The sequence below is a fragment of the Myotis daubentonii genome, chromosome 7 (genome assembly GCF_963259705.1).
Source record: "Myotis daubentonii chromosome 7, mMyoDau2.1, whole genome shotgun sequence".
Taxonomy (NCBI): Eukaryota; Metazoa; Chordata; class Mammalia; order Chiroptera; family Vespertilionidae; genus Myotis; species Myotis daubentonii.
Window position 1 is genome coordinate 72932542 of NC_081846.1, and position 19051 is coordinate 72951592.

At 34.7% G+C, this 19051-nt stretch overlaps 1 protein-coding gene across 1 annotated transcript in view; it reads left to right on the forward strand.

The window, feature by feature from the left end:
* LRP1B (LDL receptor related protein 1B) overlaps window positions 1–19051 on the forward strand; it is a 924684-nt gene that overhangs the window by 799625 nt on the left and 106008 nt on the right. Inside the window, exons 69-73 of the mRNA XM_059704885.1 lie at window positions 2238–2363; window positions 3079–3216; window positions 4936–5070; window positions 9183–9302; window positions 11162–11403. Of these exons, the coding sequence (XP_059560868.1) occupies window positions 2238–2363; window positions 3079–3216; window positions 4936–5070; window positions 9183–9302; window positions 11162–11403 (761 nt within the window). The remainder of the gene's footprint in view (window positions 1–2237; window positions 2364–3078; window positions 3217–4935; window positions 5071–9182; window positions 9303–11161; window positions 11404–19051) is intronic.

The window sequence follows — 19051 nt, forward strand, 5'->3', positions numbered from 1 at the left end:
CTTCAAACATGAAATAACATGAGGTTTGAGCAATTTAAGAGACATTCCTAAAATACCTATAGGAAGGAACTATGCTTAGAGTAACAAGCAGATTTTAGTTAAAGCGAGGAGGTCAGCAAGGAGGATAGGGCATATTTAAGGAGCTAATAAAGTAGCACTGCTACATGTCGGAGTACTTACTCCTGGATCCTGCTCGACTACACCAACTGTGAGGTGCACAGATCCTCTGCCAGGAACTGGACCTTCATGAACACCAGATATGAGATGGAGGAGACATGAGAAGTCATCGCAGGGACATAAGAGAGACTTTATTGTAGACCAAGTAGCCATTGCTAACCAAGGAGCCAACGGATATAACAGTTCTTCAAAGTAGCCTTACAAAGCAGCAGCCACAGCCAAAGGAGCCCTTGCTAACACTGCAGCCCAACGAAATAGCCATGCACCGGCTGGTCAGCAACACATCTTTATACCAACTCAGACAAAAGAAGCTTCTTGCCAAATAGTGACATCAATATTTGGGTTATAGAAAAGTGCACCTGCACAGTGCATGCAGTAAGTTTGCTGTTTACTTGCATTTGCACCTGCATAAGGCAACTTGGCCTTGAACCTCTGGTGTACGCTGATTAGGGTTCCCACACTCAAAGATTAGGAGTGATAAGAGATAAGTCTGTGAGAGTGGCATGGATAAGGTAATGGTAAGTCTATTATGCCATGTAAAATACCTCAAATCTTATTCTGAAAGTGATAGATAAGTCTAGAAGAGATAATTAGATTAATGTGTTAGGCGGATTGTTATGGTGGCTTTTGGAGAATGTTGGGTTGGGCAGTAAAACAGACACTTAGGGTTCTACTAAAGTATTGTCAGAGATAATAAAGAACTGCCCTATTGTGACTGTAACTGGTATGCATGGAAAGAAGAGGGCAAGCTTGGGGACAATATCATCTGAACTTGTTGAGTAATCACAGTCAAAGGACCATGAGAGAAATGCATTTAGAATAATCCCAGACAAATGGCTGTGATGGGGCCACCAACAGAACTATGGAAATAGACAAATCTCATGTTTGGGGAGAAGGGAGTGGAGGAAAGAAGAGAAGGAACTGAGTTTTGAACTTGTTGAATTTAAGATTTCCATGGGAAAGTTCTATAATTAATTGTGAAATGCTATAATTGGATATCAAGTTGCAAGTCTTGAGGGTTTGGAGTCGATGAAAATGTCTAAGCAGAGAATTCAAGAGTGAGAACATGAAGGGATCAAAGAGAGAGCCCTGTAATATTCTATGAGGATGAAGAGTCATTATAAATGTTTCCTACTTCATGGGTGGAAGTCTTTTGAAGAGATAGTGATAGAAAGGACAAAAATATAATTCCCTGGCTTCCATTAGTATCTCTGTAACTCTCTCTCTCTCTCTCTCTCTCTCTCTCTCTCTCTCTCTCTCTCTAAAATGAGTAAACTGCCTACCCTGGCCAATATGGCTCAGATGATTAAGTGTTGTCTTGTGCACAGAAGGGATGCCAGTTTGATTTCCAGTCAGGGCACATGCCTAGGTTTCAGGGTTAATCCCTTTTGGGGGTGTGCAGGAGGCAGCCAGTCAATGTTTCTCTCTCTCTTCCTCTCTAAAATCAATAAAAAACATGTTTTAAAAAGATGAATAAACTAAGATCACCTTACGTGCCTCAAATACATAGCTGCACATTTGTTTGACATAGAGTAAGAAGCCCAGCTATAGTATTATTGAGTTTTTTTTTTGTGTGTGTGTGTGTGTGTGTGTGTGTTGTTGTTTTTTTCACTGAATGGCCTACTTTCAGTTTTGGGCCTGTAACATATGCTTGCTGAAGCTCCATTTGGTGTGAAATTGCTCTTTTAGATAGTAAATGTCCTGCCATGTTGTATAAACTGAAGGCATAAATTAATTTGGTACACCAAGTGAAGGCAGCTAAGATAAGGCATCTGGAAATGAGAGCATGAAATTTGTCTCTTTTTCTCATTTCATTCAACATTTCAGCTGTGCTCTCTTTTCTGTAGTTAATATAAATAACTAGGATCATAAGCTTCTGTTATCACACATTTTTTCTAGTATCTACTTGTAGGCAATTTCCATAACAAAAGATATTCAGAAAAGCTAGATTATGGATTTGAAAAGAAAGAAAAAACTAAAAGAAAAACAAAAGATGAATAGTTGTTCAAAAGTCAGTGTATCCAGTGGAGCTGCTTTGTTTGTTTTTGTTTTGTTTTCAGGCAAATTTCTTTGCCCACCCACAAGACCTTACAGATGCAGAAATAACAGAATATGCCTGCAGTCTGAGCACATGTGCAATGGGATTGATGACTGTGGGGACAACTCAGACGAAGATCACTGTGGTGGTAAATCCATTTCATGTGAAATAATTGATTAAGTGACAGCTATAAAATAATAAAACGATTTTAGAGCTCAAAAAATTTTTAAAAAGTTTTCATGTGTATGTCTGAGGGTAGTTTTTTAGACACTTGATTATCTGACAGAATATGAAAATAATCTGTTAACATTTAATTTGTATAGTAGCACTGTGCAACTTAATCCAGAATCTCCACTTGTCCGTAAATGTCCTTATAGGTACTTTATTAAAGAAAATACTGTGTAAGAGAAATAACATAGTGGTTTAAAAATGTTCTGTAAAAGATCTCCTTGGGTCGGAGTGGGCTTCTATTGGTTGTATGTATGTGCACCCAACCCCTTTTTCACAATTCTGAAATTAAAAACTCTTAAATCAAAAGTTTTACCCGAAGTATGTGTCAAAACTGGTGACAAATACTGACTTGATCTGGTCTGTGGCAGTTTATAGTGCTTAAAAAAGTCCCATTCAGGATTATAGTCACACATTTTCCTGTGGAAATATGGTGGTGTTTACTATAAGGTAAATACACTGCTATATTATAAAAACAGCATTGCAGAAATTTTAAATTTGGCCCCAAGAGCTTCAAATAAAGGATTGTGGACCCATGTGTTTTTATAGTATTTAGTAAAATCTTGGACTTGCTGTATTCTCAATAAATTTGTTTTGATTTGATGAAATTCCAATTATTTTTAATGACCTTGTAGGTAAGCTTACATATAAAGCAAGACCTTGTAAAAAAGACGAGTTTGCTTGCAGCAATAAAAAGTGCATACCCGTGGACCTCCAGTGCGATCAGCTGGATGACTGTGGAGATGGTTCAGATGAACAAGGCTGCAGAATGTGTGAGTTTGTTTTCTTTTCAAGTGCCGTGGCACACAAGTTCAATTTTTACTTTATAATGAGAAAATTTATTTTACTATACTGAGAAAAATGTTTCTGTTCAAAATGTGCTTAAGTAATACCGTTTGTTAAACTTTAACCAAAGCAAATATGGACATCACTTAAGCTGATATCCGAAAGTGTGAGGTGGGAATGGCTGATTTTGCTATGAGTGACTTTATTGGAGCTGTAGCTGAGAACTCAATATTTAAATTCAAATTTGACGTTCAGCAAAGAAACCTATATCACTTAATATTTTAGTTTATAAAATATAATGATAATACTTTTTGAATTTTATAAGCATTGATATTTCTCTACTGATGATAAAGGCCTTAATAATTTTTCAATGTTTTAAAATTTTAACCTATTGCCAAATTATTCTTAGAGAAACTATCATTATTTTATTCAATTAGAGTGCTATGATAATTGAGCTATTAGACCTTGACTATTAAGCATTTTGTATTTAGATAATGTTTGATATTTGATTTTTTATATTAAGAAAATGGTTGAATTTAAGACCATAAATTAAGGTTACTTATAAAAGCCACTAAATACTTCCTACTTTTGAGTCTTTTATTATTTTCTTATTTATGCATTCAAGTTGTTCCTCACTGGCTGATGAAGCAACGCACATCAGGATATAGCTACATAGCTCATCCACAGTATAATTCCACTTGTGTAATTTAATTAATTGTAAACTATTCAAGAGTTAGTGGGGATTAATAATGCTTATAATTTTGATAAGGAGAGTTCTCATATTTCTCAATAATTTGAGTTGTTTAGGCAAAATAGGGATAATTTAATATTATCCCTATAATATTTTGTCTTTAATTGCATTCTAAAATGTTTTCCTGGATGGGAGATGAAGTAGTGAAATGATAACAAGTATGTTTGGAATTACATATAACTCAAATTCCTTCCTAACCTGTATTGCAGCCCAAGGCCATTGGAACATGTTATACACTCAGTCCTCATATGTGTCCCTGTAAAAGTTTAAGAACTGCTGTTTGTGCCTACCCGCTCGAGTAACATGTATATATGATTATGTCCCTGAACACTGAGTTTAGCTTAAACATAAATGGCTACAACTCTAGGTAGTTTCTAGGAGATGTTTTGGTCATTAGAGAAGGATGCAGAACTCGTGCATCATAATATAGTAAAGAGAGCTTGTCATTAGAATCATTTATTCTTTTCGACATTTTATTTTTATTGTTGAAGGTATTACAGATGTGCCCTTTATTTCCCATTGAAACCTTCTAGCCCACACCTGCCCCCACCCAGGTGTTCACCACACTATTGTCTGTGTCCATGGTTATGCGTGTAAGTTTTTTGGTTAATCTCTTCCCGCCCACCCAACCCCAAGACATAGAAGCATGGAACAGACTGTCCAATCTAAGAGAATCATTGATTATTGAATTCTAAAAGGAATTCAATAGTAGTTTAACTTGTTACCAGCTGCAGGCAGTTTGGTCTAAACTACATTCAATGTAAATGAGTTCAGTTTTTATCCTCTTCTTTACCTTGAATAGAGAAGAGGGCTCATTTGGAGAAACCATAATTTTATTAATTCAAAAAAGAGTCATCTAGGGTAAAATACATATAATTTTAAATTAAGAACAAAAGTAAACCCCTACTTCAGGAATTAGAGCTATATTAGTTTTGATCATATTTTTTAATCCCAGCTCCCACTGAATACACCTGTGAAGATAATGTGAATCCATGTGGAGATGATGCATATTGTAATCAAATAAAAACATCTGTTTTCTGTCGCTGTAAGCCTGGATTTCAGAGAAACATGAAAAACCGACAGTGTGAAGGTATAGTACATTCCCTCAACAGCTTGCTCTTAAATCTTTAGGTTATAAAAGGCTCCCGAAGCTGCTAAATTGGAAGATGACAGGGGGATTGATTTCCATCCAAATGGTGTGTACCTGCGGGTTACCAGTTTACTTAGGAGAATGAAAGTCCCTGGGGTCAAGAGCCTGTTTGTTTTCACTGCTAAGCTAATCATCTCCGAGGCTACGGAGCCTTGTCTGTGCCTGAGTCAGACCTCCAGGGATTTCATGGTGATGTTACAATTCTGTTTTGAAATGCAAGTAATGGAATGGCTGGTTCAGGAACCATTGCAGAATTAGAGGCACTTCATGAAAGAGCATGTTTATGATAACCCATTTCTTTTCCATTGTGGCACTTTCAGTAATGCAATAGGCAATTCACTTCTAGAGAAGTGTGGGCTTTTGTCCTAACACCATGTACTTTGTATTGCCAAGAGGTGTCTTTAAAATTCAAAGGCAGGATTTAAATAAATCTCTGTCAGCTTACTTAAAATCATTTAAAAACTGAGCATGCAGGCTAGGCAGAATTTCATAGTAAGTTATATGTAAATATAATTTAAATCAGGCTTTAACTATAGAGTCATGAAATACCATATGCACTTTCTGTTCTTTATTAAAATTGGTATTATTATGATTAGAACCATACCTAAATCATCTGCCTGGCTTATCCAGGATAAATTCAAATCTTAAAATGCTTTCACCTACCAGTTTCCTTTACTACTGTCTATATTATTCTTGGGTTAAAAAGGGGAAGGGGAGAGTTAAATAACGTCAATCAAAATGGAATTATGGAAATAAATTAATGAAACTCAGTCCATAGGGAACAAGTGTAACCATGTCACATATATGTAAATTTTGAGTTATATACTTACTTGTTTGGATTTTTCATGACATGTTATTTTTCTATTAACATGGAACACTGAAAACTGGCAACTTCTTCCTTTTTTAAAAAAAGAAAGCAAATTATTTCTCAAGGCTAGAATACTTCTTGCTTTTTAGAAACCCCACTACACATATACTACATACATTACAAGCACAAAATCTCTTCAAGATTTTAATATCAAGTAACATCAATTAGTTCACATTTATTTGGGCTGTGTTTCTTGTATATACTTACAAATTTAGAAATCCTATTCTGAAAATTTTCATTTTTAGTTATATTTCATGGCAAATATAACTTGCAAGTTCCAGTCTGGTTTAAATTGCTATGGATCCACTCAAACTTTTGTTGTGCAAATGAACAACATTTTAATTCCAATAAAATTTGCATCTTTATTTGATAAATGAAGATTTAACATAAGGAAAAGCAGTTTTGACTTGGTGTGAAGGAGGGGATAGACATTACCTTGATTTGTAATCAAATTAATTTAAATTTGTGCTCTTTCTTTATGTGGCTCCAAAAAAATAGCTTAAGAAATGGTTATTTGATGTCAAAGCCAAAACTCTTCAATTGGAATATCTAAAGGAAGGGTGGGGAACCTTTTTCCTCTGAAGGGCCATTTGGATATTTTATAACATCATTTGAGGGTCATACAAAATTATCAACTTAAAAATCATCCCTCTATATTTGGTCAAACATTTAATTAATTTACCCCCAATGCCTCAGCAGGGCCAGACCAAATGATTTCAAGGGCCTTATATGAGATCCACCCCTGGTCAAAGAACTAACAAGGATAGCAGAATAGCAGTAGAAATGGAATGACAATGGCTGTGTGCAAGGCACTATTCTAGATATCGGCCATATGTGGGATTCCTCTGTCTGTCTGCTTCCAAAGATCATGAAACAGGCATTTTTGTAGAGATGAAGAAAAATGCCAGTCCTGGCCACCACAGGTTCATGTGAGGGAACTGAGGCTTTCTTAAATCAAGCACATTTTTGCACATTTTGATTTCCTATAAAAGGCAAACCATAGTATCAAGTAACTTACTGTTTAAAATCACAGGTACCAAACTGCCGGGAGCCGGTCCATGCTTGCTGTTTCAAGGGACCTGGCATATATGGCATACTGTTCTTAATATGTTTGCTCACCTTCTTGGCACTATGTGTTTTAAGCAAGGTCTCTGAGAAAGGTTGTTTCCCCAGGTAGGGATTTTCCCCTGAAGTTAGGGAGGGAATAAAAGCTCTTAACTAAGTGCCAGGCGGGTAATTAATCACTTTAACTACGAACAATCATGCTTAAGCTACATAATCTTTACTCCCTGGAATGGAGATAAGAAACGCCCTAACCTTTGGAATAGAGATTGATAGGATTGGAATCAACTGGTATAAATACAGATGTAACAAGACAGAACTTAGAAGACAGAACCAAGAGAGACAGAACCTAGGCACAGAACCTACAAAGAACGTTCTCTAGAGACAGAAGAACTTCGCTGGAGAGAACATGGCAAAAGATCCTGGACAGAAACTGGAGACCAAACCTAGAGACAGAACCTAGCGAGAGAACCTGGCTGAAGAACCTAGAGACAGAACCTGGCTACAGAACCTGGATAGAACATGGCAAGAGAACCTGACAGAACCTGGCAACCAAACCTGGCTGGAGAACCTAGTGAGAGAACATGGCTATAGAACCTGGCTGGAGAACCTAGCAAGAGAACATGGACACAGAACCTGACTGGAGATCCAAACCAGAACTTCGCTGGAGATCCAGACCAGAACTTGGCTGGAGATCCTAGCTAGAGATCCTGGCTAGGCTGCTGATCAACTGAACGCTGCCTCTGTGTCATTCCTTCTTCGCCGACTCCGTCCACACCTTTGGGGACCCCTGTACCTGCTGGGGTTGGACCCCAGCACCAAACAAATAAAAAATATTTATAGTAAGTTTTCAGTGATTAAATGCTGATAACATGTATTTTCTTTATCTCATTTCCCTACATTTCAAATATAGAATGAGTTGTCATGAGAGTGCTTAAGTTCTCCTCGGACAAAGCATCATAATAAAGACAACAGAATCAGAAAGCCCTGGTGTAAGCCTGGGCACTGTCATTTACAAGTGCCACTACCATGACCCTTTGGAACACTGTTGAGTGCTAACCAAAGGATAAATATTACTGTGATTATCCTTAAGTTCTCTAATTCAAGGGGAGGACTTGTATCACAGATATATTCCATAATTAGGACAACTACATGTGATAAAAGGAGCCAAGGAATTAGGCTGATTGAAAGCAAAAAAAGAGGAAGAAAAGGAGAAAGTAGATAATTCACCCTAATCAGCTGATGTCAATCCTGGCCTTGCATAAGCCATTAAAATCAAAGACAGGTGCTAAACCACAGAATATTGCCTGCAATTTATTGATTTATTAATTATATGTATGTATGTATGTGTGTATGTATTTATTTACATAGGCACCCAGCTTTTGTTTATTTGTTTCACATAGCCCTTCTTGTTACATAGACACTGCATATATATGAAACCAGAGGCATATTAGAGATATATCCATATCTTCATTTTCTTCTAGGCATTATGTAAAATGCTGGCAATATAAAATGAATAAATCATAAATTATGCCCTGAAGGACTGACAGTCAAGTAGGGGATATGAATATATAAGAACATACCTGCAATATAGTGTGAACAATACTGTAAGGGAAAAATATTAAAACAGCAGAGCACAGAAACTTTGGGATGGATAGTCACTATTACATGTTGATGGAGATGAAGGAAGGCTTCGCGTTAGGTAGATCTTGAGAAATGAGTAGAAATTATTTGCATTAAAGTGGGAAAGGACATTATGGGACAAAGGAACAAGTATATGACATGTGCCAAGACATAGTTAGGTAATTAGAAACAGGCTTAAAAGGAAATCTTGAGATCTGTTTATTTGAGTAAATGCAAACACTAGGGGAGTTTGAAATGGATATTTCAATGTTTTAAGTGGACTAACAAGCAACATACAAACAACTTATAAATCATTATAGTGAAACTATTGTGAAAAATTATCATTGCCTAAAAAATTACACAAGTCACAAATAAGGCTTTGAAAGAACAATAACAACAAAAAAGAAATAAGTAAAAAAAAAAAAGTCATTTAGAAATGTAGAAAGAATGGAAGTGCTAATTGGGGTATGATGATGCTATTTTGAGTTCTTCTTTACAGATGTTAATGAATGTTTGGTCTTTGGCACATGTTCCCACAAATGTATAAATATGGAAGGATCATATAAATGTGTGTGCGACCAGAATTTTCAAGAAAGAAACAGCACCTGCATAGCCAAAGGTAAGGTTATAACCATTATTTCAAAGCTCGTATAATTTTACTATATATATATTTTATGGTGAAAAAAAGGTTCATGTTGTATTTTAACAATAGTTTCATGCCTGATAATATTAAATGTCTGTATTTAATGATGATTAATTTGGCCAGTTGGTTTATTATTTTTACTTAATTTAATTTTGGATGGTTTGTAGACATGAAAAACAGTTAACTGTTAAAGTCAGTTTTGTGCTTGAATCATTTCGTCAGTAAGTGTAAAAGTATAAAAGCAAATGTGATAGAATAGGAAAGTATTTTCTTTATGGTCTACTCTCTGTGTATTTAGAAATTAATACACCATTGGGATAAAAATAACAGTTTAACCCTAGTTGGTTTGGCTCAGTCAGTAGATAGAGTATTGGCCTGCAGACTGAAGGGTTCCAGGTTTGATTCCAGTCAAGGGCACATGCTGGGGTTTTGGGCTCCATCTCCAGTAGGGGGCATGCAGGAAGTGGCCGATCAATGATTTTCTCTCATCACTGATATTTCTATCTCTCTCTTCCTCTCCCTTCCTCTGTGAAATCAATAAAAATGTATTTTTAAAAAATAGGTTAAAGGTTAGCAGTATACGAAGAATGGAATTTTGAGTAAGAATTTAAAAGGTTTTCAAGTAAAACTGTGCTTTCAAGTTCAGACTGCCTCCACTTAATAACATCATTTAAAAAAATCTTCGTTGTTGAAAATATTACATATGCCACCTTTTTCCCAAATGGGGGAATAATATCATTTTAAGTAATGAAATGACAGTTATGAATCTGGTGCTCTTTTAGGTATGGATTTTAATGCTCATATGTTTTGAGTAAATGATACTATAACTTAAATATTGGTGGCTACAGGGTACGATTTCACAATGTTAATATGATAGTTATTATAAGAGGAAGACAATGTGATGTAGTGGATCAAGGATGAGCTATGAGTTACATGTACTTTGCCTGGGGAATTTATCTAACTCTGAGCCTCAGTTCCTCGCCTGTAAAATGGGAATACTAATACCTACTTCCCATGATTGTTGTAAGAAGAGGAGAAAAATTGTGAAAAGCTTATCACAGGGTCTGCCACATAGTATCCTTTCACTAAGTGAGGGCTACTAAACTTAGAGCTGAACTATGCCTTGTGAATAGTGATTTTTGTAAATTTACAGATATTAAGTATGCCATTCAATCTTACTTTAGGATTTCATTGATATTTTAATGAATAATTTCAGGATTTACTTTAGGGTTTTACTTGTCTCAGGATAAACATAACATTAGTACAGTATTGTAGGTGTAGAAACTTCAGGCTAGAAAGTTCCACTTAGCACGATTCTAGGTAATATTGAGATGATGACATTTTAATATAGTAAATACTGAGATCTTTGTATAATAAACATAAAAGACCTTTTAGGGTACATGAATATTAGAAGAAGAAGGCTTTTCATATCTTAATCATCATTTCTTAGCCTAAGGTAATGATCACTCAGGTGCATGAACTAAATGCTCAGAAATGTTTAAAGCTTAATGAGTGCACAATATAACATCTGGATATTTAAAAAGCATTAGAAAATAATGTATCATGACTTGCCCAAAGAAATCCCTCTTTATACAAAGGATAACTACTAAAAATTCCTAATCTGTACTCAGAAGGTAAGTTTTGCCCTAGAAAAACCTATATTAATTACTCTTAAACATAAGTGGTGAAGATTAAAAAAACAGTATAGAGTTGATTTTTATTGAATAAGAAACTGTTTTAAGAATAACAATGCAAGATAACTTAATAGTATAATCATTGCTTTTACATTAGTTGAAATTTACTTTATTTTTGTATTTTATTATAATAATCTCCAGGCTCTGAAGATGAAGTTCTCTACATTGCTAATGACACTGATATCCTGGGTTTTATATATCCATTCAACTACAGTGGCGATCATCAACAAATTTCTCATGTTGAACATAATTCAAGGATAACAGGGATGGATGTATATTATCAAAGAGATATGATTATTTGGAGTACTCAGTTTAATCCAGGCGGGATTTTCTACAAAAGGATCCATGACAGAGAAAAAAGGCAAGCAAACAGTGGCTTGATTGTAAGTAAATAACATTGAATATTTGAAGGTTCACACCTTCCACCTCCGTGTTTTATTTTAACCTATCAATGATGGTGTCTGATTATAGGAGGTAACACATTCAATGATTCCTCCCAATATGTTCTCTATATTGAAATAAAACATTTCTCTATTCATTTTTCTCATAGCTGCATATAAATTTACTTTAACTGAATGCTATCATACTTTTGTTTTAATGAATTTGACAGTTATATAAGAATGGTAACAAATAATAAACAATCCTACAATATTTAATATTTTATAGTGTTTAAAAATGTATTATGAACATGAGGGTTTTTTTTTTTTATCATGAGATAAGATTGTACCATTACTTCGTTTTTGTTAGAGAATAAAATGTCAAAATACACAGGTATAATCATTTCATTTTTAACACTATGAGAAATATACATGTATTCTAGGGCAAGAGAACAACTCCATAGTGTAAGCATTTTTTCTGACTTTTGATAACTATATTTCAAGAAACCTCCAAAACAGAGCAATACTGTTTGCTAGTGCATGATGGACACATTGATAATCATGGCTATTCCTTCTGAGGAAAATAAACTAGAACATTTTTTTTAGATTTGTGGTTGTAGACTACCCTCTTTTTGTTTTAGGGCATGTCCATTTATTTTTTGAAATAACCTTGGAGAAAAAAATGACAGATAAATCGTTTTTATTGGTCCTGGCCCATTGTCATACAACCAAAAAAGTCAAGTGCTATCACATCAGGATGTAATTTAAGCTTTGTATTTCAAAAGAATCAGAGGTACCTATCTGGAAGTCCTCACTACATTTCCCAGTGGTATCTACCATAAAGATTTGAACTACATGAATATCATTTGAGAGAATTCTGGGACATATTTTTTTAAATATATTTTATTGATTTTTTTACAGAGAGGAAGTGAGAGGGATAGTTAGAAACATCTATGAGAGAGAAACATTGTTCAGCTGCCTCCTGCACACCTCCTACTGGGGATGTACCCGCAACCAAGGTACATGCCCTTGACTGGAATTGAACCTGGGACCCTTCAGTCCGCAGGCCAATGCTCTAGCCCAGAGGTGGGCAAACTTTTTGACTCGAGGGCCACAATGGGTTCTTAAACTGGACTCAGAAGAAGGAGCTGCGGCCGTGTTTCCCGACGTTGCCACGTTAACACTGCTGCTGGTGAAGGAGCGGAGGGGAGAGCAAGAGAACCCTCCGCTCTTTCGGCTCCGCGGGCCGGATAGAACAGCTGAACGGGCCGGATCTGGCCTGCGGGCCGTAGTTTGCCCACAGCTGCTCTAGCCATTGAGCCAAACCGGTTAGGGCTGGGACATAATTTTTATCAATTGTAGATAGCAATAAGCTGGTTTTAAAAGAAGCAATATTATCTGTGGAACTCAGGTGAGATTAACTGTAAGTAAAAGTTCATATTTATCAGAGTTGTTTCTTCAGTTCTTCCTGTCCCAAACAGAATCTTATCACTTTAGTCCTATTAAGAACAGCTCTAGGACAGAACCAAGAAATTTAGTAGATAACTCTGCCTTCCCCATCACTCACATACAATCTACTTCCTCTTTAACAGACCAAAGGCAGACTAAGAGTCTTGGCTAGTTTTAGCTTTTTTTTTTTATCTCTAAAACAGAAGTCTGCTTTGCAAAAACATTGTTCCTAAGGTACCATTTCATCTGTTATTAATGAAGTGATAAAGGACATATCACTTCATTACAATGAGTGGGTTTTAATTTTGTTTCTATTGCTGACTAGTCTCTTAGCTTCTGTATATTCTATTGCATAAAGTTTATTGAGGGATATATATGTTTATTATTGTTAACAGTTTTGGGCACATAGTAAGAACTGTCTATATACTTGCTATTAAAAGGATGATGATGATAATGATGGTGATAATGGTGATTTTTTTGATGATAATTAGCAAGGAAGATGTTCTCTATGACACATTATATTAAAATTATTCATAACTTACTCTTGTCTGAATTTCATAGCTGCTAAAATACATCTATAATTAATTTCAATATGAATTTTTAGTGAAAATGATTTGATAATTGTTTTGGTTTTGTGCTTGGAGAGATTGATGATCAGTGTCCTCTAGTGAACAGAGTTTATTGTAGATCCTGAGGCCAAATTTATTTAATGTTTGGCAACTAAGTTTTTATTTTTATACATACAAACTATAAATGTGTATATTTTATTGGTATATTGTATATTTATTTACATCCATATATTTTAAATATTTTAATCTTTATTTTTTAATGTGCTATAGAATATTTTATAGCCAGTGGCAAAGCTACTGTTTAGCTTTTGTCCAGTAGGATATGAAACTTAATTTAGTCTTTTAATGATAGTAATTATTTGTGTTATATCATCTAGAGTTTCTGTTTGTTTGTTTTTCCTCTCTTCGTATACCTGTGCATGACTAACAGTATTAACTAGGAATAAAATTGGATAACAGTAGAGTACATTTTCTAAGGGTCTTTATGAGTGAACTAAATGTCATGCTTATAAGGTTTCAACCTCTGAGCCATAAGTTTTAGCACCATGTTCAAAGCCATTAAGCATTCCATATAAATTTCAACCTATGCATTGTTTTTAAAACAGTACTTAAGGCTACAGTAATGAAGGAAATTATTTAACTTTGCTTCCTAAATCTTTTTTTGTAATTATCTCTATATTGTAAGTATGGAATAAAGCCACCTTAATTTAATGTGTATTCTAGAGTAATTAAATGACTTACCTATATGCAGCTATAATGTGACCAAATTTAAACTTTAACTTAAAAGACTTGTTATATCTTTGAGTCTCAGCTTACTCATTTGATAAGTAACTATAGCATCGGAGTAGACAATTTCTAAAATCCCTCCTAGAAAGTAAATATATATGATTTCCAAAAGATGTGACATAGTTATGTCTATCAAGTTATTACCTGGATGATTTGTATTTATTCCTCTAAAGTCTATCTTGTGTATAGATAATTGATTTTCTACCCTTACACAATACTCTGCCATGTATTGTATTTGCTTCTTATGGACACCATCTAGTCATCTATTAGTTTAATGAGCATGTGATCTGTTTCATCGAAGTGTTGATACAAATATTAAATGATACTTACCTGGGAATTACCCACTCCTTGGAAAATAAAACTAAAGGCTTTTTTTCTCAGCTGAATATGGAACATTGATTTCTTTTTCTGAATCAATAGGTTAAAGAACAAAAATAGAACTATGCATACATTACGTATAACCCATTTCAATTAACCAGATGGGAGGAGTTAGACACGTGATAGCCAAATGTTTTGAAAGCATATTCATAGACATTGAAAATTTTGGAATATTTCCTTCCATGTAAAGAGTAGGAAATATGTTATATCAGACACCAGAGGAAGACTACCCAGACAACTAAATGTTTACTGAAGTCCATTCCAAAGAAAAGTAACATTTAATATGACGTGGGGTCATGAAGGGAATATTCTTCTGTAGTCTCTGAAGATGGTTGCAATACTAATTATAATTACAAATTTAAATTTCGAATGCAGACTAAGTTATTTATACATAGAAATGCTTATGATTTTATAACCCCCAGGGCTATACAAAATGAAGGATTTCTTTAAGAAAATTAAATAATTCAAAACTTAAAAGACTAACATGATTCAATCTATATGTAAAGTATAATGAGATTTCTGAATTTGAATTTTAGTAGTTGGAACAGAATATGATAACATTATGCTACAATTGAACATACTTTATGGCAATTTATCATTTCTAGTATGAAATGCTGTGCAGCAAAGTACATGATGACAAGCACTATAAAGTAGGTCAATGCTTGTAAAAATGCAAATGACTAACAATATAGATTAGATTCTTACCATTAAAGAACTAAATATTCCTGAGCAAAACAAATGGTTCATCTGATATACCTGATTTTGTGAAGTGAATATGAGATACTATATTTGGCATACTCTCTATTATGCAAAAGAGAATGTTCAGAATGCACATGCTTATAATTTTATCCATTAATAATCATATTTTTTCAAAAGTTTATCTGAACTTTTTTCCCCCCTGAAAATCTTTTCACAAAATATCCTGTTATCTTTACTAGGTTTCAATTTTTAATTGGAGTCCTAGCTAAAACCTCAATATATGCACAAACACATGCATACACACACATACACTTGAGTGAATAGATGTACATATGTACCCACACTTAAGAATGTGTGTATGTGTGTGTAGTAAAATCTTCAAAGTATTATTTTAGGACATTTAGGCACAGTGAAAATTGATAGTTTCTTTTTTATTTTTTCTTTATTATTATAAATTCATCATAACCATTATAATTCTAATTGAAACTGTCTATACTTGCATAGCAAGAATACTTTTAAAACCATCTGAGTTTATTCAAACTAGTCCACAACTACAATAACTTATTATGATTATTCCGGAAGAAATCTAAAACTATCAGATCATTACATTATTGCCATTTTCTTTTGTTGATTGCATAAGACAGACATTGAACAATAGATACTCATTAAAGTTAAATTGTTCTGTAACAGTTATATCAATATTCAAAATTGTACTGAACATAAATTTTATATGGCTATATAAAACATATGATTATATAATTAATAATCCTGAAGAAACTATTGATTAGACTATATAGTATTTTCAGGAAAACCAGGCAAGTTTTATTCATTTCCAAAGGTTTATTTAAAGGTTTCTATTTATTAGGTTTGGTGCTGGGTTCTCAGGATACAATAACTATAACAAGAGTCTTGTTATCATGAAGGTTAGATTCTGGGGAACAAAGACAGAGTCAAGTAAACATATAAGTAAATAAATACAAAAAAATTCTCATTTCAAAAAGTATATTGAAGTAAATAAATAACGAACTAAGAAAGAAGCACTCAGATGTTGTAAGTATTCTTTGTATGGGATGTTCAGTAAAGACTCATGCAGAGAGAGATTTGAGCTAGACCTAAAAGGAAGTAATGTCATCTTATTTATATCTAAGACAATTAACTAGCTTTTTATGTAGAGAATGGATTAGGTGTAGGGAAAGCTCAAATAGATACAGACCACTTAGGAGGATTGTGTCTCAAGTTAGAAATATTGGTAAATTACACTATTGTTGTCTCAATGGAATGGAAGGTAGTGAGTAGAAAGTTAGCTAAAAATGTTTGCAAATAGCATGAATGTGGAAAGTGAAAATAAGAAGGACTCAAGGCTGGTACCTAGATTTCTTAATTATACAACTTAATGGGTCCTGAGGATACTAAGCTTTGAGTTCAGTTTTAATCATGTTAAGTCTGAGATGGCTATAAGAGATTAAAGTGAAATATCAAGTAGTCAGTGGTATATTCAAGGTTTTGTCAGAGATCTCTGGACTAAAAATAGAAGATTAGATGAGATATCTAAAAGTCTAAAGCGAGGTTAGGTTACCTGGGAGAGATTACAGGGGAAGTAAAGAAAGACTGGAACAAAGCTCAACCAGATTAAAATGATGACAAGGTGTGGCCAGTGCATCAGGAGAAAATAAGAGAATGTAGAGGCACAGAAACTAAAAGAGGTTGGTATCTTGAGGAGTTTGAGAATTAGGACAAATAAACATTCAATAAATTTGGTGACAGAAAGTCATTAAAAATCTTGACAAATGCTTAGAGTCGTCAGGGAAACTGGCCTGAGAGAGCACTCAGCGGTCCTAGATCAGTGGTTCTTAGCTGGGTATTACCTCCACCCCAGGGTACATTGGTAATGCCTGGAGATTTTTGATTGCCACAACTGGGAAGTGTTGCTGGCCTCCAGCAAACAGAGAACAGGAAGCCTGCTTAACACTCACACCCTACATGGCATCAGCTGGCCCCTCACAGCAAGAATATATCCTGAGCAAAGGTCAATAGTGTTAGAGTTGAGACAGGCATTTCTATCTTTTTTCACTTCCTTGTAGAGTTCATATAGGTTCGTGGGTTAGCATATATCCATATGCTAACAGCTACCTAGTAGGCATTAGGCTCTTCCCAACTGCTTACTTTGCTTTTCCTTTTGGATGTTTAAAAATATCCCCAAAGTAGCACTCCTAAACATGAACTTCACATGCGACCCACAAAGTCTGCTTTCCCAATCTCATTTTGTGGCAACTCCATTTTCCCCAGATGCTCAAAGTAAAAATCTTGGAGTCATCAAACACTCCTTTCCTGTCATAACTTCAAAATCAGACAATACTATTTAATCCGCCTTCAAGGTATGTGCAGGAGCTGGCTGACAGCTTGACTGAAAGGACCTAATTTTGAACCATCATCAACTTTCTTCTCAATTAGTGCAATTGTCTCCTACTGGCCTTCTTGCTCCCCTTCATACAATACAATAGCCAGAATGCTCGAAGGGTTTAAAAAATCTGGTCTTCTGTTATTTTTTTCTGACTTCATCACATACTACTTTCCCCTTTACCATCTCTTCTCTAGGAAAGCATTGCTATTTATAAAGCTCATGACTACCTACTAATATAAGTCCTTTCCTGAAATGTTCTCTTGCCTTCAGACAGATATCCTACCTGATTCAATTCCTGACCTCCTTCAAGTTTTTGCTCAAAATCATCTTCTGAGTCCATAATTCTTGATAATTGCAATCTATTGTCCTACTCCCATCATGAAATCTTCACTGATTTGCTCTTTTTGTTAAACTGCCATATAATTTACTCATCTACTATGTTTGAAATCTATTATCTGCTTCATGTTGCTATAAATAAATTCCTAAATGGGAGGTACTTTTGTTCTTTTGGCCATTACTGTAATCCTAACATCTAGAACATGGTGTGTCATAAAGTAGGTACATTTTTTAAAATTGCAAGCAATAAACTAATTGAAAATCTTCGGTATACCCGGCAATAGTATATCAATCTTTTTTAACTTTATTTTTATTGTTGAACCTATTACAGATGTCCTCATTTCCCCCCCTCCCCTCTTTGCCCACCTCCACCCAGCCCCTACCCCCTTTACCCTCTCTCCATCACCACACTGTGTCTATGGGTTTTGCATATATGTTCTTTGGTTAGTCCTTTCACCTTCTTTCATCCAGTTCCCCACTCCCGTGTTCCCTGACAGCTGTCAGTATGTTACATGTATCCATGACTCTATTTTGTTAGTCAGATTATTTTGTAAATTAGATTCCACATATAAGTGAGGTCATATGGCATTTGTCTTTTTCTGACTGGCTTATGTCATCTAGCATAACTATCTCCAGGTCTATCCATACTGTTGCAAAGGTAAGATTTCCTTCTTTTTTTACAGAGACATAGTATTCCATTTTGTAAATGCACCACAGCTTTTTATCCACTCATTTACTGATGGGCACTTGGGCTATTTCCAGGTCTTGGCTATTGTAAATCTTTTTCTTCTCTTCTTCAATATTCTTCTCTTCTTCAATATTCAATTAATCACAAGTTTAAATACTTTTATCTTTAGTTATATCCCATTTTATTCATTTCTGTTTCATGAAACCTAGATTAAACTTCCACATTCTTCCTTCTGGAATCCATTGTGTAAGTTTACTATGATTTTCCTTTATCTGCTTTTGGTCCCAGTCCCATTCTCCATACAATAACCAAAATAATCTTACAACTTTAATCTAATCACCACATCAC